Source organism: Globicephala melas, chromosome 5 (assembly GCF_963455315.2).
Source record: "Globicephala melas chromosome 5, mGloMel1.2, whole genome shotgun sequence".
Lineage (NCBI taxonomy): Eukaryota > Metazoa > Chordata > Mammalia > Artiodactyla > Delphinidae > Globicephala > Globicephala melas.
The window spans coordinates 99,982,513-100,003,279 of NC_083318.1; the positions used below are offsets into that span (position 1 = coordinate 99,982,513).

Sequence of the window (20,767 nt, forward strand, 5' to 3'; positions counted from 1 at the left end):
TTTTATAACAACATTTTAAAATCAAAAGAAGAAAACAATTTAAGGGAAAAGATAGTTATCATATTCCTACTTTTTTTTTTTTTTTTTTTTAATTTGCGGTACGCGGGCCTCTCACTGCTGTGGCCTCTCCCGTTGCGGAGCACAGGCTCCGGACGCGCAGGCGCAGCGGCCATGGCTCACGGGCCCAGCCGCTCCGCGGCATGTGGGATCTTCCCGGACCGGGGCACAAACCCGTGTCCCCTGCATCGGCAGGTGGACTCTCAACCACTGCGCCACCAGGGAAGCCCCATATTCATACTTTTAATGAAAACATCTACACATTTCTCATTCAAAAACCCCTTAGGTTTTTGAATAATTTTTCACAATACCTCCAAAGCTGTGCTCTCTGTTTACTCCTCAATTATCACTAATTCCCACTTAGCCTCCTTCAGAAATCCTTCCTCCACCCCTTTCCAGCCACATGTGAAAACATTCTTTAGCTTTAAAAATTGTATTAAAAAAGCAAACAAACATGGAAAACACAACTGAAAGCCTCCACTAAAACAGGATCAGGCAATACTTTCCCTGACATATTACTTAAAAATAGACAGCAGTTTTTTTACTGCTTTTTGTCTCTCTCATTCCCATCTCCTTTTCCTGTTCTTTTGCTGCCTTTTTTTCTCCCCACTTACTCACTATTTAAAACTTATAATGGCAATCGTAAGTAATACTTAACTCACCACTTGGTATTCAGATGTAGAGCTGTCTCTGAATTAGAATAATTTATATTAGCCAATTTCAATGAAATCAACAAGTTATACTAAAATATAGTCAATCAATAAGCATATTTTTCTCTCTCACAACTCTGACGATATTTCAACTGGAAAACTTAACTAGTAATTTCATATTAAACCATTATAAGCGATAACAGAAAATAAAATGGAGCACAGACATTTCCTATTGTTTCTCCTTTTAATAAAAATCATTCTTAATATAGTATTCATTCAGGCCAAATTGTACTTTTAAGATACTCAGTTTGTAGATTATCAGCATACTTAGTTTCTATATTGTTTTTTGGTTGGCCGATTACAGTTAACCGTGGGAGTAAACAAACAAACAAAATCCTTTACTTGATCCTTCTGGCGACCAACAGGTTACCTTTCTAGCCCTCTGAAAACTTATAGACATAGTGGTTTAAACCCACTGGTAGAGACTCTGCTTCTGGCTTCTCAAAGCTGGGTTCTTCACTGTTGCCCCAACCTGCAAGTTCAGCCATGACCAACTCCAAAGTCAACCCATTCATTAATTCAAGTGTTTACCAAGTGCCAACCACATGCCAGGCACTGTGCTAGTCACTGGGATTCAGTGATAAATGACAATACATGTGGATCCTGCTGTCACAGGGCTTACATTCCACTGGGGTAAAGTTATTAGCCAAATAATGGCACTAACAAGAATACGACTACAAACTGATAGGTGCTATTAAAGGAAAGAATGTGTTTCTACAAAGCATACAATAGACTGACTGGACTCAGTGGCAAAGAAAGGCTTCCCTGAGGAAGTGGTGGTGAAGTGAAAGTCTGACCGTTAAGTGGGAGTGGGTGAGGGTGAAACTGGAGACGGGGAGGTAAGAAGGGCGAGTCCCAGGCTTACAGAACACTGCAGTAGGAGCAAGTATAGAATGTTTGAGAAATGTAATAGAAGGCCAGTATGTCTGGAGTACAGAGTATACGAAGGCTGGTGAGAGATGAGGATGAAAAGACAGGCAGAGGCCAAATCTACCACAGTAGACCATGATAAGGAATTTGGGCTCAATCCTAACAGCAACAGGAAACAACCAGTGACAAATTTTAAGCAGAAGGGGGTGATACATTCGGATTTTATATTTTGTGAAGATCAGTCTATTGAAGAATTACTTGGAGGGGATGTGGGAAGGCAGGGCAGACAGAGTGAATGCAAGGAGACCAACTGGGAGACCATTACAGTGATCCAGGCAAGACGGCAGTAGTATGCACCAGCGTGTGCAAGCAGCCTACGTAACCTACCTTTTTGCCTTGGATTCTTTTTTTGTGAAAGCACAGTTATATTACTTTATTCAAAGGTATGCAAAGATCAGAGATAAAACATATAAAGTGTCTAGCAGAGCATCTGAAACATAGTTGTGAGAAACAATAATTGGAGGCTCCCTGTATCCCATGGCCCAACAACTGTTATGATCTCTTATTAATTCCTGGAGTTTCCATCTCTTCCACCAAACCCTGGACCTAGTCTCTCCAGGGATGCCCACCTCTACCTTCTGCCTCCTGACCTCACACTGCCCTTCTTGCCTCTCACCCCTATCCCACCTGGTTGTTCCTGTCCAGAGGACTTGACTTCTGCTTCAGTTCTAACTCTAAAGATTTTCCCACTTCTCCACCCGGTCTGTAATTCCGGCCTCTTTCCACAACTAGAGCCCTGTTGTGAAGCCTTACCCCAAGGAGTAGGAGGAACCCTGATGGCCTGTCCTCCTCAGGACGGGGCCCCGTAGTCTCCTACGGGCAGGCTTGAAACAACAGCTGCCTATAGGCTAATCTCCTGAGCTGACTCTGCCTGGACTTCTTGCTGCTGTACTTCAATTGTTAAAACAGAAAACAACGGTTGCATTGCCAGGCCCATAAAACCAGACTTTTGTGGCCAAGTCAGTTCCCCCAGGAGTCCTGTACCTGAGAGCACTGGTCTCAGTGCACAGGGAGTGCACTGAAGTCCCAACTCCCTCCTAATTCCACTGCCTTTTGTGGAGTCCTCACTCATGACATACTCATATTTGTCAGATGTATAAACATTTTCCTCCGCCTTTCATTTGTTAAGCAGGGTCTTTTGAAGAGAATTTTAAAATAATGATGAAGCCTATTAAATTGATTTTTTTCTTTCATGGTTTACGGTTTTTGTTTCCCACGTAAGAACTCTTTGCCTACCCCAAGGTAACAAAAATTTTTTCCTAGATTTTCTTCTAGAAGTTTTATTTTAGCTTTTAGGTCTAGGTCTATGATCCATTTTGAGTTAATTTTTTTGGACAGTGGGAGGTAAGAGTTGGGGTTAATTTGTCTGTGGTTGTTCCATATTGGTATCTACTTGTTTCAGCACCATTTATTGAAAAAAAAATCCTTTCTCCATTTAAATACCTTGGCACCTTTGTTGAAAATGAATTGATCATATATGGGCCTAATTCTGGACTTACTGATCTATTGGTCTATATGTCAATCTTTGCACCAATATCACACTGTTTTTAATTATTGAAGCTTTACAGTAAGTCTTGAAGTCAAGTTCTTTTACAAAACTATTTTTGGCTATTCTATTCCTTTGCATTACCAAATAAATTCTAGTATCAGTGTGAAATTTCTACAAAAAAACCTGTTGAGATTTTGATTGGGATTGCACTGAATTTATAGGCCAATTTGGGAAGAAGTAACATCTGAACAAAAGTGAGTGTCCCAATTCATGAACATGCTATCTCTCTCCATTTATGTAGGCCTTCTTTAATTTCTCTAAGCAGTGTTTCATAGTTTTCAGTGTATAGGTCTGACACATATTAGTTAAATTTACCCCTAAGTATTTCATGTTTTTTTTGAATTTACTGTAAATGGAATTGTTTTTCCAATTATTTGCAGTAAGTATATAAAAATATAATTGAGTTTTGTACATTGACCTTGTATCCTGTGACACCACTAATTACACTCTGGTTTTTTGGACATTCCTTTGGATTTTTCTTGAATTCAATGCCATCAGCAAATAAGACAGTTTTACTCTTCCTTTCTAAACTGTTTGCTTTATTTTTTCTTCTTGTCTTATTGTATTGGGTACAAGTTCTGATATATGTTGATTAGTAGAGTGAGAGCAGATTTCTTTTCCTGATCTTAGGGGAAAAAACATTTAGTTTTTCACCATTAAGTGTGATGTTACCTGTAGTTTCTTTTTTTTTTAAATAAACAACCTTTATCAGATTGAAGAAGTTCTTTTCTACTCCTAGTATGTTGAGCTTTTATCATGAATGTTGAGTTCTGTCAAATGGATAATTATCAATATACTGATGAACTTTGAATGTTAAACCAACTTTGCATTATTGGAATAAATTCTGATTGATCATGGTATATTGTTCTAATAATGTATTGTTGTATTACTAGTACTTTGATATGGTTTTTTTTTTTTTTTTTTTGCAGCACGTGGGCCTCTCACTGCTGTGGCCTCTCCTGCCGTGGAGCACAGGCTCCGGATGCGCGGGCCCAGCGGCCACGGCCCACGGGCCCAGCCACTCCGCGGCATGTGGGATCCTCCCGGACCGAGGCACGAACCCGCGCCCCCTGCATCGGCAGGCGGACTCTCAACCACTGCGCCACTAGGTAAGCCCTGATATGGGTTTTTATATGTATGTTTACCAGAGACATTGGCTTGTAGTTTTCTCTTCTTGTAATATCTTCGTCTGGTTTTGGTATCAGAATAATGCTGGTCTCATAAGATAAGATGAGCAGTGTTCCATCTTCCTCTACTTTCTGAAAGAATGTGTGTATGACTGATATTATTTCTCCTTTAAATGTTTGTTAGAACTCACCAGTGAAGTCAGTTGGGCCTAGAGTTTTCTTTGTGGGAAAGTTCTAAATTATAAATTCAATTTCTTTAATAAATATAGGACTATTCAGATTTTTTATTTCTTCAGTCAATTTCGGGAATTGTGTCTTTCAAGAATTTTCCCCATTGGACTTCCCTGGTGTTGCAGTGGTTAAGAATCTGCCTGCCAATGCAGGGGACGTGGGTTCAAGCCCTGGTTCTGGGAAGATCCCACATGCTGTAGAGCAACTAAGCCCGTGCACCACAACTACTGAGCCTGTGCTCTAGAGCCCGCCAGCCACAACTACTGAACCCACATGCCACAAATACTGAAACACGCATGCCTAGAGCCCGTGCTCCACAAGAGAAGCCACAGCAATTAGAAGCCTGAGCACCTCAATGAAGAGTAGCCTCTGCTCGCCGCAACTAGAGAAAGCCCACGCACAGCAACGAAGACCCAACACAGCCAAAATTAAATAAATAAAATAAGTAAATTAAAAAAAAAAAGAATTTCCCCCATTTCATCCAAGTTGTTGAATTCATTTTTCAGTATTCAAGGATACAGCTATTCAAGGGTAATTCCTTACTACCTTTACTATCTCTGGGATATCCAGTGATGACCTTCCTTTCATTCCTGATATTGGTAATTTATGCGACTCTCTTTTCCTTCTGATCAATTCAATCAGTAATCTTACTGATCTTTTCAAAGAACTAGCTTATGGTTTCATTAATATTTTCTCTTGTCTATTTTTTGTCATTGATTTCTGCTTTTATCTGTTATCATTTCCTTCCTTCTACTTACTTTGGGGCTTTTTGTTTTGTTTTGTTTTAGCTTCCTAAGGTGAAACTTAGATCACTGACTTTGGATCTTCCTTGAATTTTAATAAGCATTTAAAGCTATAAATGTCCCCTTAAGCACTTCTTTAGCTGCCTGCCACTAATTCTGATATATGTTTTCATCTTCATTCCATTCAAGATATTTTCTAATTTCCCTTGTGATTTCTACTTTGACCATAAAAGTATGCTGTTTAATTTCCAAATATTTGGGTATTTTCCTGATACCTTTCTATTATTTATTCATTTTTAAATACTTATTTATTTATTTGGCTGCATTGGGTCTCAGTTGCAGCGTGAGGGCTTAGCTGCCCCGAGGCATGTGGGATCTTAGTTTCCCGACCAGGGATCGAACCTGTGTCCCTTGCACTGGAAGGTGGATTCTTAACCACTGGACCACCAGAGAAATCCCTACCTTTCTATTATTGATGTATACTATAATTTTGTTGTCATTAGATACCATTCTTTATATGATTTCAATCCTTTAACTTTACTGATACTTATTTTATGGCCCAGAATATGGCCTATTTTGGTGAGTTTTCAAGTGCACTTAGTGAATGTTCCACATTCACAATGGCATACTGGAAAGAGTACAGGCCAGCAAGGCAGGAACCTGAATTATAATCTCATCTAAACAGAACACACTGAATGACCTTAAACCAATCACGAATTCTCTGTTACCTTATTCAATATATAAATGTAATAAGACTCAATGATCTTCATGATCTCTTTCCCTTCTTTATTAATTCCTTGGCAACCCTCCAATTGCAGGTCTTTATTACATTATACATGGATTACTACAGTTGCTTCCAAACTAGCCTTGCAATACTTCTGCATACTATTATTCCCATTTTACAGATAAGACAACTGAGTGAGGTTTAAGAGAGCGTTAGTAATTTACACAGGATAACAAGAGACAGAGCTGTGACCCAGACACAGATATGTGTGATATCAGAGCCCCTGCTCGAAACGACCACAGAACACTTTGACTATTACTCCACTGATAAGTGACTGTGTCACAACTCTTGAGTCTATATTTAAGCACTCTCTCCTGTCTTCCCCAATCTACAGCACACACTCTGCCCCAACTTTTTCCACCCAACCTTCTACTCTTTGGTATCTTCAGCCCTACTCTACAGCTATAATATCTATTGACTGTTACCCCACATCATCTTAAAGTTTCTCATCTTTCATTCTATTTTAAGTACCTGGAATGGCTCATTCCTCCCCTCTGCTTATCTAAAACCTCTATCTCCTTCAATACCCAGCATTAATTCCTTTTCTTTCTTGTAGCCTTTCACTCTTGTAAATGGCCAGGGGATACTGCAACGTTACACCATTCATCCGCAAGGTAATCAAAACCTGTCTCATATCTTTTATTTATCAATTAAATTTTGGATTTTCCCTTAAACCATTCAGGTTGATGAAGAGAGACTACATGATAGGTTAAGAACATTGGTTTTATCATTAAAGAAAGCTGAATTCAAACCCTGGCTTTGCCACTTTCGGGCTGAGTGATTTGGGCACAAAGTTAAAATTTACTTAAGGATAACCCTAAAAAAAGGTTTAGCTCAAGAGATATCCTAAAAAAGAGCGCCAATTTCTAATCTTAGGGAAAAAAGAGTGTTTTCCCATTATGCCCCACCCAACTATTTTTTTTATTTTAATTTTCTGCCTGATAAAGGCTATACTGATCTGACAAATGTTTATGGTCACAGGACTACAATGAACCTTATTCTTAACAGTGGCAGAGATGCAGGATTATCCCACATCAGGACCCATGTCTTTAGAGCTCCTTCTATCCCCCATAGTATACACCAAAGTTTCTTACTTGTAATGGATGCCCAGTTATGATTTGTTGATTTTTCACATTCTTTATAATTCAAAGGATTAAAAATGCACATATAAATCCAGACTCAGATTTATCATGTCACAGACTGTTCTTTTCCACATTAGATTAGAAGTTAACATTTTTTTCATACCTTGTAGTTTTCAAAACTTTTTAACTTCCATTATCTCAGGTAACAGCAATAAGATATAAAAATATTAAAAAATACCTTCAAACCAATCAAAGAGAGAAACAAAGTATGGATTCCCTTGGTGAATTCTTGAACAAGTTGGCTATAACAGTTTTCCAATGGTCTGCTTATTAACTCCAATACCTACAAGAGTTAAAGCATTATTATAAAAAATAAATTTATGTTTTGCATTACTATAAAAAATAAATGGTGTTCCATATAAATTTTATATTTTGCATAGATTGTGTGAAGGCTGGGGGAGATAAAAAACATAAAGACAAAAAAATAAGAATTTAGCAGGTGTTCTCATGAAAATGGAAGAAGATAAATAAGGAAAATACTTTTCATTGTTTGCCTGAAATAGAAAAGTATTTGAACTACTCTTTCTAATTCTTAATCATGGGAGAGAAGGAAACATTAGTTAAAGGAATATTAATAATTAATTTTTAAAAGACAATCTCATAAAAAGGCTAGACCAAAGTCCAAGAAAAGACAACAAAATGACCAACCATCCACCAGATTATTACCTGTTGCTTGTCTTTTTCTTGCAATATAAGAATACTCTCCCCAGTAGAATCTATTCCAGCACGGCCAGCCCTGCCAATCATCTGTTTATATTGATTCTTCTTTAAAAATTCTTTAGCAACATAGGGGGCTCTTAAAATAACTCTATGGAATTGATAAAATTAATTAAAAGTGGTATTCCATCTATAGCAATAGCTTCTATTTTTTAAAGTTTTCATTATATTTATGTGATATTAAATTTAGTAACATATTAACTCAAAATAATAGGCAACTACTGTTTACCAAGAATCTATGATGTCCTAGGCTCTTTATGTACATTATTTATAATCTTACAAAACTCTTGGTGATAACATTCTTTCTTACCTATTTATAAAGGAGTTAACTAAAGCATATATATACGTTAAGTCATTTAGCAAAACTCACAAAATTAGTAATTACCAGAACCATAACTTGAACTTAAGTCTGCTTAGCTGTAAAACATATGGTCAATCCACTAGAGCAATAATCTCAAAATAGTTTTGATTTGATACTCCATAAATGAAAAATCTGACCATGGACCACCAACATATGCATATTCATTTATGAGCTTACAATACTGTCAACATAAAATTGTAGATTTCATCTGATTTTGACCTACAAATATGGTGATTTCAATCCTGTTCACATATACAGAAGTTTGTAGCCAGCTTTCCTATTCAAAGGTGAGAGAAAACCTGTCATTTACCTAAAACAATCAGCCTACCTCTTTATTTATAAATCTCAATGGACAGCCAAGATTACCAAATACATGAAGAAAACCAATGACATAAAACAAAAACAATGAGAGCATACAGAAAAAATGTCTGACAGAAGCAGATAATATGCAGAACAGAAAAGAACTTTAAAAAATTCTAATTAGTATCCACAGAAAATTCTAAAGGGTACTGTATTCACACTATGAGAGCAGACTCTTATAAAGAAAGGACAATAAAAGAGAGTTCTTAGAAATTAAAAAGAATTAATTAATTTAAACAATTTAATAGAACAACTGAATAATGAATGAAACACAGTTAACGGAATACAATTAAAAACTTATTTTGTTATATAGAAAGTAAAGATGGGCTTCCCTGGTGACGCAGTGGTTGGGAGTCCACCTGCCGATGCAGGGGACGCGGGTTTGTGTCCCGGTCCGGGAGGATCCCACATGCCGCGGAGCGGCTGGGCCCATGGGCCATGGCCACTGGGCCTGTGCGTCCAGAGTCTGTGCTCTGCAGCGGGAGGGGCCGCAGCGGTGAGGGGCCCGCATACCGCAAAAAAAAAAAAAAAAGAAAGTAAAGGTGAAGAAATCACATAGCTCATATAGATTGAAAAATGTGTAAGAACAATTAAGAGATGCAAGCTCAATTTAAGAGGTTTCAACTGTCTAACTGAAGTTACAAAAGCAGACAACAGAGAAAACAGAAGAAAAGAAATAATAAAATAACTGAAAAAAATTACTCTAAGATGAATAAAGGCATAAAACTTTAGACTGAAAGCATGTACCAAAGGGCTAAGCCCTATGAATAAGAAGTAGCTAAACTGGGAGAGTTAGGATTGCAGAATTAGATTTCTCAGTTTCTTCAGTTTCAAACCTTGGCTTTGAAACTCATTTGTTGGCCATGAAGTTGGGTAAGTTACTTCATTATTCAGTGCCTCAGTTTTCCCTTCTATAAAATGTGGATAATAAAATACGACCTTTCTCACAGAGCTGTTGTAAGGATCTATTAAGTCAACGCATGTAAAGCTGTTATGACATGAGTGAGGGCATGTAATAACTGTAATTATTATTATACACTATGACAAAATGTTAAGGTTAAAGAGAAAAGTCTAAAAGCTTCTGGAAAGGGAAAAACAGCACGCCTATGCAAAAACAAAAATGACCAACACTAGCGCCTAAAAGACATGGAAGAATACTACAAGGGCCCCAAAGAAAAAAAACTGAACCTAGAATTCTGCTCCTAGCAAGGTGTTCAAGTGTGAGGCTAAAATAAAGACATCTTCAGCTACGCAAAGATTCAAAAATTTTTACTCCCAATGCAGCATTTAAGAAATAATTACCCAAGGATGGCAAAATAAAAAATGGATCATAGAAGGAAGATGTGAGACACAAGAGGCAGTGGTAGGCACACACACACACACGAAAAGTATAATTTACAGGTAAGTTTAAAGAACTATTGATTATAAGATGAAAGAAAATTTAAAATCTAGAACTAAAATTCCAGGTAAATGCAACAATACATGAGGCAGTGTAGAAAAACACACAAATGCTAAGACTCTTGTTATGTTCAAGCAGAGGATATAGTTATTGATTAATTCTAAAATGACAGAAAAACACAGTTGCGTTTTTTAACAGTTTTACAACTGTTAAAAAATTTAAGAGTAACCATTGAAACAAGAGAAATAGGATATATAACTTCCTTTTTTATTTCAACAATTGTCTGAAAAAATAGAAAACTTAACCAGTGACAGAGTTTGAAAATAAAAGAATAGAAAAAAATATACTTGGCAAAAAATGTAGTCCCAGCATTCAAAATAAAATCACTAAATGAGGAAAACAAGGATGTATTCTATTCATAAAAGGTATAATTCAGCAATAAGATATTTGCAGTAAACCTTTATATACCTAGTTTTGAAATACAAAGCAAGAACTTTTAAAAATGTAAAAAGGAGAAGTTGACAACTCCATCATTACAGTGGGAGACTCTGAAACTGACAAATCAAAGAATCACAAAGAAAAGGGAGGAGCTGATGACTAATAACTGTTATACATTGAGCTATATGAAACTACATACTCAACAGAAAATACATATTTTTTTAAATCTCATGGATGATTTATAAAAACTGACCATTTATTTGAAAAAATGTCACAAATAACAAAGAGTAGAAATCAATTATACTGGTAATAACCAAAAAGATAATCAAGGATCTACTCTTTAAAAAAAGATACTAGACTCAAAAGTCTTTCTGGATGAGTTCTCTAAAGTTTCAAGGAAATCTGTTAAATAAACTCTTTCAGATCATAAAACATGGTCAAAAGCTTGCCAACTGTTTCTACACAACCAGGATAATAAACCATAACATCAAAACCAGATAGGGAGAGTAACAAAGAAAGAAGGAATTCTAACAGCAAGAAATCTACTAGTGTTATTTTTCATTAAAATATTAAAGTAAATAAACCGAACAATCAACTAAGCAAATGCTGAAAAAAACATTTGATAAATTCTCACCCACTACTGAGAAAGAATAAAACAACAAAAAAAACTGTTGGCAAGCTAGGAACTGGAAAGTTTTGAGACCGGCCAACAATGACTTATATCTTACCTTCGAGCTGGTAGGTTAACACCTGCTGCTAGGGTGGATGTGCAGGTAAAAAGGCAGAGAACTCCTGCGGAGTAGGCCTCTTCCAAGAGCTTCCTTTCATCACTCGTTAAACCACCATGGTGATAAGCAACTCCAAATGGGATGGTGTGCTTTAAAACAGGACACAGGTTGCCATTGCTGATATTCTTCAAGTTCTTAATCACCTCATGTTTTTCTTTCTCTTTGTGTTTCAGATATTCCCTGGGAAAAAGACGTTAGACGTGAACCCTTGATCTTATAGTGACAAAGTACCTAAAATTTTAATTTCAGTAGGTGCATGTAAACATTCTTTTTTTAAAAGAACTTATTACTTTTATTGATATAAATACATAGAATGTTCTTAGAATTTTGATTTGACTTCATTAGCTATTAGGCAGTTTCTCTGAACCTTTTTGTGGATCACAGAGCCCTGTGAAAATCTGCTTAAAACTAAGGAAAAAAATATTCACATAAACACAACACTTTGCATATAATTTCAAGGATTCATGGACTTCCTGAAGTTCAATACTGTACCTCCTATGAATACATGAACTCCAGGTGTAGACCCCTGCTCTAGATGTTACAATTATTTTTTCACAAGAACATATATCTTTAGTGAAGATGATTTAAGTCATAAATTTTCTTCTCTGAAGATGAAAACATATATTATTAAATCATATGAATTATATGTAAAACTGTCTAAACTCCAGCATTTTAGAAGCCTCAGTAATATTCTACAATGTCTTCTTACCTAGAAGCACCTATTATTTTAAATTCCCTTCTAGAAAAGAAAAAAAGGAAAGAAAGACTAAGTACAACTAACTACTAACTGACTACAAAGCAACAACTTCTGAATACCAGTAGCAAACAAATATAGTCCAAGATATAAATATAATACACACAGCCCTATGTTGTTTTAGCATGCTTCATGGAAAGCATAGAGAGCTCTGGCTGGTGCTAACTGCACAAGGACAGTCATTTCACACGAAGTTGAGAAATGGGAGGCCAGGAGACAGTGAAGAATTGGGAAGAAAGTGGTCAAGATTCATCAGTGCAAGAACTAGAAGTGGCCGCTGAGTAGGGAGCAGCAGACTTTATGTTACTACTTTCCGGCCAGTGTTTGAGGTCCTGAAAGGGACAAATCCTTCTCAAGGAATTAAGACTTATGGATAATCACCTTATAATTTTAGAGAAGGGAGACATTATTTGTAACTGACCAGATAAGACATAATTATATGGAGAAGGGTTTTGTGGGAGAAGTTGAGATGTGAGCTGGGCCTTGAAGACCAGGTGTTAGAGAGGCAGCAATGAGGGGGCAGGAAAGTGCAGTGTTGGCAGAGGGTAAAGCAGGATTGTAGGCATGGAAATGGGAAGTTCAAGAATAAACAAAGAAGACAAGTAGTTCAGTCTGGATGAAGTGCAGGGTGGATAAAGAAAGGAAGAAATAAGGATGGAAAAGTAAGTTGAGTCATTATCTTAGCATGAATTCTAGGCTAAGAAGCACTGTGGTATCATTTTCAGGGACATTTTTAGGGAAAGTGATATGACCAGAGCTCTGGCAGTTGTCAGCAAATAGTGTTTAAAAGACATCCTTAACTTAGAAGTCAAAGGTGGTAATAGCTATAAAAAAGATAATTTTCCTTGAGATTGAGACAATCACTTGGGAAAAAATCTGCTTCAGTCTTTGCACTTAGACATACAAGCATATTCTAGGTGATTTTACTATACCTGCTTCAAATGAAATGTCTGATTAGGAGGCAAATCATTAAGACATAGGCTGATATTCCAGGACTCTCATGAAATTACGTTCTAAGGACAATACTGAGATCAGAAACCATTTAGCCCCAGATTTTACTTCATCTACATGTAAACTATAGAATAATATGAAAAAGTATGCTCTAAACATGACATTTTAGCCAACAGCCACCAAAAAAGGGGGCTAAGCTATACTCAGAACATTCACCTTATGAAAGCAGCAAGTAATATGGAAAATGTATTTTAGAGGAAGTTTTCCTTCAGAAAGAGTTTAAGAAAGTATCAAGTGTCCATAATAATTCATTAACTAAGGGTTCTGGAGAACCAAATTTTTAAGTAATTCAATATTAAACATCAACATTTATGACCCAAATAAACTGTTATCACCAAAAAGCAAAATAAGTCAAGGATATAACTTGACTAATAATAAACCTCACATCTCCCAGTCAAAAGTTTGTCTCTAAATTTCCCCATCACTTAGTGCTACACTACCTTATTCTAAGAAAACAACTGATTTACTGAGAATATCTCAATGATAATTTAATTTCCTTAGGTTTTTATAGTCTACATCACTACTGTAAAGGCAGACTCTGTTACTGAAATCGGAAACTCCTGAGCTTTATCCCGAACATCTGCATCTCTGTACTAGTCAATGAATTTAACTCTATATTAGATCAATCCATGATGACAGCAGGATTGGAAGGGGAGGCGGAGGATGGCTAGATTAGAATCCATAGTACTGGTCTGTGAACAGTGAGATAGCACTGGCTCAGGGGCCAAAAAGAAGTCTGAAAAATATGATAAAAGTACACATGGGACAAAAAGGTACAGAAAAAACTAAACTGTTCATACTTAAGTTCATTTTATACTTATCTCTATGACATAACAGAACCAACATTAACATTTTATAGTATAAAATTACAAACTAATACATTTCTTAATTACTTAGGAAATTCAATTCAAATGTCCACACAACCTAAGTGTGAAGTTTACTAAGAAAACAAAGGCAACAGTACTTAATTAAAAAGAAAGTTAAGCTGAAGATATGATTCATCCACACAGTGATTAGTGATCAGTCCTCTGATCATGTAGGCCAGCAGCTGACCTTGGCTGCATGCTGGACTCTGCCTAGGAGCTTTACAAAATAATGGTGCCTGGGTCCCACTCCCATATATTCTGATTTGTCTTGAATGTAGCTTGGGCACTGAAATTTTAAAAAGGCTCCAAGATGATTCACTGTGCAGCCAAGCCATTATATTAGTCAGCGTTCTCTTACAGGTAGAATTTTTCTCTGGCCATTTCACATATGTGAATTTCACAGTTCAACTTTCTTCAAGGTCAGGGCCTTTAGAATCTATTATAACAACTTAGTATAATGTTCTGCAAGAAGTAATTAGTGCTTGCTGAATAAACAGAACATACAGCATGTAAATCATAATAAAAATGAAACAATATTTTTTAAAAGAGTAACATACTTGCTTAAAATTTTGCATATCATTTCTGCTACATTTTCACAGTTCTTCTTAGTGGGACAAAAAACTAAGCAGGAATAATTGGGAATAACTTCTGTCACCAATGCTACCAAGTGATCAGGATCCATCTTTTTCAGAGTATCAGAATACTGCACAACAAGATTTAGGAACAAAGTAGTTAGCAACCATGAAAGCCTTTCATTTTACCAGTGTAAAAAGTAAGTAAAAAGGTAAGCTTTGAAAGGTAAGTAAACCAACCATAATTTTGAACTTCTCATTTAAAATATGATCATTTAAAAGAAAAGATACAACCTATATTAAACAGCAAAATGTTAAGTCCCACTTTTCTCTTGGGTTATTAGGGTTTCGTTAGGTGTATTTAGTTTTAAATAAAGGAAGTGAAAATAGTTAATGTTATTAATAACCCCACTGCACACCCGTCTCCACTGAAGCAGAAGAAGTCCACAGAGAGAAACACAGATTGATCCTAATAATAGTCAAAGAACTGCATAAATAAGCTAAACCTCCTGCTTTACTAACAGTTTTCAAAAACATAGATTCAATCATACTACAGGACATATTTTCAGAAATAAAAAATATATTTATCAAGCAGATGCAAAGAACTCAAAGAACATGAAGAAAAATGTAAAGTTATTTAAAATCTCCTCACTTCCTTCGACTTTACTGAAAACTAATTAAGATACAAATTTAGAATAATATACCTTTATAGAATTCTAAAACTGTTGTAAAATCCCTTTCTTCCTTTTAATGTCCTTCACATAAATCACAGAACATTAACATAGTATACATTAACATTTTCATACACCAGTATCTGAGCTATACAGCCCACAAATATTTCTTCTTGTTTTGCTGTTGTTGCTGAATGAATAAACATTTATGGGGGAGGTCTCCAAACGTTCTTGGTTCCTGGAGCCCCAAGGTCAAAAGAAATAACTAACAGTTCTGATTCTTAGGTAGTTAGGTCCAAACAACTTAATAAGTATGTATTTCCTCACAAATTAGTAGCCATCTAAATAAATAATACACATCAACTGAATAAAATTTTTTTTATTTCATTCTTAAATAACCATCAGAGCCCACTAACAGGATGTGCACACAACTGGGCCCTGCAGTCTTTCAAATCTTAGAAATCCTCATTTCCTGTCCCACATTGATTTTCACATGGTATTTGCTTACAGTAAGTGCAAAAACAACCCCCAACTTCACAAAGATACAATATCGTAGAAAGTAATGTAGTGTGATCTAATGTTGACACAGGAAACTGCCTATCTTGAACCAGTAGTTTGTGTGGTGTCCAAGAGTTGTCAAGCATCAGCTGTTTCTCTGAAACAACTAAACTACCCCATGGTACCCATGCAACTCTTTTGTGGTGCCCCAGGGAAGCCGGGCACAAAGTCTGGGAACCTCACCTTTAGGGATTATCAAGGTTACCTTATAGTTAAGGAGACGTGAAAAAGTCATGCCATTCTCAGCTTTGCTGTCAACCTCATATATTGTGTCCTTTATTTTCAGATATTCTTTTAATTCAACCTCGAATTAAAAGGACATTTGCAATTAATATCACATGTAAATTCCTTTTTCCAGAGTATCAAATTTTGTAAAATATGTTGTAAAAAGGAAAGATATACAAAAATTTTAGCTTTTCTAAGGTATGTAGAATGCTTCAACTTAAAAGTTACTTCTTTCCCATTTAAGTTTATTTTTCCCTTTAAATCAAAACAGGGATTAATATCCTTGAAGAAATACTTATGAATTGAATAGCCACATACCTAAAAGAAAATCAGATACTTGTATGTGTCACAAGAGGAAGTATAAATGAGTCAAGTGTTCAGACTCTATCTTTTATTAAGGAGTTATTTATGGTATTCCTCAAGATTTATAGCTTCATTAGTCATCAGTTTTAATCTAAAACTGACCAAATTATTAATTTAACTATTTGTAGACAAAAAAAGCTTGTAAATACAGCTCATTGAATTTTTAAAAGAACAGCATCTAATTTGACAATTAAGGTCAGAAAATATCTCTTGAAAATTCTCATATTTGGTGCAAATGTAAAAACACTAAATTTCAAATTAAAATTTGGTGATTCTAAAAAAATTATTTTCTGAAAACCTATTTAGACACAGAAACTTCAAACAGAGTATATGTACATTATAAGTTACTTTCGAATAACTATGAACTACATTTATTTACTTTCTTTCTTTTAGGAATACTATTATTGGGGAGTTTAAATTTAAATCCATGTGAAGTCTTAACTTATTTTAAAAAAGCATTAAAACTACCAAAGCATAAATATTTGAAAATATTTTAACTTTTAAGATAATTTTTTTTATGTGCCAATAACTTGAAACATGAGTCACTAAATTCTCACTGAATGAAAAAATTTACCTTACAGAATATAAAGTAGAAAAGCAGAATGGGTCTGAAAAATTCCATTCAATAAATATTCATTGAAGGCCCATGGGTCACGCACTGTTCCAGGTGTTCCCCATACAGTACTGACCCAAGCCAAGATCCCTGACCTCTACACACAAACTTGCTACCATTTAGCCATGGTGAGTGGCATTATGTTCCTTCACTACTCTTAGAATTTTTATACAGTACATTTGCTACTTTTCTTTCTAAATAGAAGATGATACATAACAAACCAAACCTTAGGTACATACTGGTCTAAACTGACTCGTGTAATATTCTGCTTGCAGGAACTCTTGTAGGTCTTCAACATTGTTTAATGTTGCACTCATACCGATAATTTGAGTTGTTTCTAAAAAAAAAAAACCCAAAGTATTGATGAAAATGTGTTACTTAGTATATCATAACAATAATTTTAGCAACCTTTTAGTGTTCTTATTCTTCCTGAGTGATTTGAGAAAGAGGGGACAGGTAAGAAAAATACCAACACAGTTGACCCTTGAACAACACGAGGGTTAGGGGTACCAACCTGCTTCGCAGTCGAAAATCCGTGTAAAACTTATAGTCGGTCCTCCATATCCTCAGTTCTGCATCCCTGGATTCAACCAACCACAGATCATGTGGTACTGTAGTACTTACTATTGAAAAAAATCCACATATAAGTGGACCCATGCAGTTCAAACCTGTGTTGTTCAACGGTCAACTGTATAATACCAGAGTATTAATCTGGCAGATGATATTACTCAGAAGAGAGGTATAAGCTGGTAACACAGATTGGGAGCCATCAAACACAAGGAGCCCTTGAAGTCATGAGTATGGATGAGAATTAGCAGAAATTGTATGAAGTAAGAAACAAGAGAAGAGTCTAAGATGAATCTATGGTAACACCAATGTACATGATGAATACGCTTAGAAAGCAGTGTCACAAAGGAGAACAAAAGGAGAAACTAAAGAGATTCCTTTCATTCAAATATCTATTAAGTGTAAGGCACTAGTGACAAAAGGACAAATAAGTATACAGCAGTAGCAAACACATGTCCATTATGTGCAGGTACTATGCTAGATGCTGTACAAAGACTGACTCGTGCTATCTTCACAGCAATTCAGTGAGGAAGGTTCTATTACTATCATCCATTTTTGATGCATAAGGAAAAAGAGGCACAGTTACTATAACTTGCCCAAGGTCACAGACAAAGTTAAAAGTGAGCCAGGATTTGAATCCAGCTCCAGAGTCTGCCCTTAGCCATTATGCTATGCTATCTCTCAATGCTAACACATGATCAGTCTTACAGACAGATAGTAGGGAAACCAAGACAGAATGATGTTTAAGCATCCAAAGGAAAAATGAATGATAAATAATCAAATGCTGAAGAGAAATTAAGACAAGGACAGTCAGTGTACACTGGATTTGACAAGTAGATGATCATTTTCCCCTCTTCCTCTGTTTTATATTTTTCCATAGAATTTGTCACCATCTGACACACTGTATGTTTTCTTGTTTATCTGCTTATTATCTGTTCACTTTCACTAAAATATAGGTTTGATAAAGGCAGGGCCTGATGCACAGGGGGTACTAAATAAATTTTTTTTAATAAATGATTATAAAGTGCTACAACCTGCCTAAATACCACTGTTATCAAAATTTTAAAAATAATTCTTAAGATCTGATCTTTATGATTAATAATTTTCCGTATATAAACTATTAACAATATATAACAACTAATAAGCTATTGCAATAGTATATCAAAAAATAATAGAGAAGATATTTAGAATATTTCATATACATTTAAAGACTATCTGATGTTGTAAAATAGCTCCTTAAAGTGACTATTTATATACAATGTTTTCTTGGTATGATGATCATACTGATGGTGGCAACAACAGCAAACCCTTATTGTGCTACGTGCTAGGCATGGCTGAATGCGTCCGTTACATGTGTTAACTCATATAATCCTCACAATAATCCCATCTGGTTGGTACCATTATTATCCCCATTTTACAGATGAAGAAAGAAAGGTTGAGTCACATGCCTAAGCACACATAGCTAGTAAGTGGAGGATACTGATAGGGGACATCCTCAAATGTTAACTTCATTCATCTTCACAATTCTACTCACTCATCCATTCTTCCAACAAAAATTTATAAGTTTACTTTAGACATAAAAAACTAAGGCAGAAAGCTTAAGTACCTTACTCTAGGTTACATAATCTAGCTAGTGACAGAATTAAGTCTTTTATAGGTCTCTTGATTATAAATCAATTAGTGACCACATTTGAAAGAATACTTACTGCTAGTGTAGAGGATTTTTGCTAGAGTCATTTCCAGTATAGCCCCACGGCTTCCTTCACCAATCATGTGCAACTTCGAGATTTAAAAAAAAAAAGGGAGAAAAGTAAATCTGCATAAAATACCTAAATAAAACAAGCATACATTGGATGAAATGAAGAAGCCATCTTTGCTTTATAACTCAAACATTTTCGTTATGGCAACTAGAGTACATATACATTATTTCACTGGTATTTTAAGTTAATGAGGTTGTCCCGAGTACAACATTCTGGCATCTGGAATTCATAAATACTATTATAAAACTGAACATATATACATATATTCACTCTTCAAGAAACACTTGACACAAAACTGAATTTAAGACTACCATGCATGGGGGCTTCCCTGGTGGCGCAGTAGTTAAGAATCCGCCTGCCAATGCAGGGGACACAGGTTCGAGCCCTGGTCCAGGAAGATCCCACATGCCGCGGAGCAACCATGCCTGTGCACCACAACTACTGAGCCTGCGCTCTAGAGCCCACGAGCCACAACTACTGAGCCCGTGAGCCACAACTACTGAGTCCACGAGCCACAACTACTGAGCCCACATGCCACAACTACTGAAACCCATGCACCTAGAGCCCGTGCTCCACAACAAGCGAAACCACAGCAATGAGAAGCCCGTGCACCACAATGAAGAGTAGCCCCTACTCGCCGCAAATAGAGAAAGTCCGCGCGCAGCAACGAAGACCCAATGCAGCCAAAAATAAATAAAACAGATACAACATTAAAGAAATAAAAAATGTTTTAAAAAGAAGATTACCATGCATGAAATGTCTTTATCTGTGTTATCTATATATTAAAATAAATTACTTATTTTCATAAAGGTATTAAGCAGATCCACATAATAAATGTTAGTATAATAAAAATGTTGATAAATTAATAAATGGAGTAACCAACCTCATCTACAACAACCAGACCCAGACTGTTAATCCTTTCGGTTTCAATCAAAGAGTTCACCAGACTATGTCCTTTTTCAGTAGTGGCAATATATAGTGATTTCTTTTCCCTTCTTTTAATTGGAGGAAATTTTCCTTTGCTTCCAGCATATTCTTCAACAAAGAAACCCAGTTCTACACCAAAACTTGACAAACCTGAAATCTAGAATATTAGTTAAAATAAACAAAAAGTATCAGATAAGAACCCTAATTGTTAAGTGTTCACAGGGATTTAAAAAATCTAAAATAATGTTTAATACTGACAATGGGAACAAGGTCACAGATAATACATACCTACATATATATAAGAAATGTCATAATTACTGTATTAATCTTTGCAAATAAATGCCACTTTTAAACTAGATAATATAAATATAAATTTTAAGTGTCTCCTCTGATGTTAAAAAAATCAGAATAACTCATTTATTTTGATAAAATAATTGGTTAGTTTCTGCTTGAAAAAGCAGGCTAAATATCAATACAACATGTAAAATGGAGTTTAATCCACAGGTTTAGAAAAAAATAAAACCCCTTCTGAAACAGAAGAGAT

The 20,767-nt window shown here is 35.7% G+C and overlaps 1 protein-coding gene across 5 annotated transcripts in view; it reads right to left on the bottom strand.

Moving 5' to 3' along the window:
• Positions 1-20,767, bottom strand: part of HELQ (helicase, POLQ like) — a 40,492-nt gene that overhangs the window by 13,676 nt on the left and 6,049 nt on the right. The window contains exons 4-11 of one of the 5 annotated variants that reach the window (XM_030878052.2): positions 20,180-20,380; positions 19,243-19,315; positions 17,209-17,306; positions 15,974-16,072; positions 14,525-14,670; positions 11,277-11,516; positions 7,940-8,081; positions 7,452-7,556 (exon numbers count right to left, since the gene is read on the bottom strand). In XM_030878052.2, coding sequence (XP_030733912.1) covers positions 7,452-7,556; positions 7,940-8,081; positions 11,277-11,516; positions 14,525-14,670; positions 15,974-16,072; positions 17,209-17,306; positions 19,243-19,315; positions 20,180-20,380 — 1,104 coding nt within the window. Of the gene's footprint in view, positions 1-7,451; positions 7,557-7,939; positions 8,082-11,276; positions 11,517-14,524; positions 14,671-15,973; positions 16,073-17,208; positions 17,307-19,242; positions 19,927-20,179; positions 20,381-20,767 lie in introns of those variants that run through there. The other 4 variants (XM_030878058.3, XM_030878061.2, XM_060299586.1 and 1 more) reach the window with 4 other exon arrangements.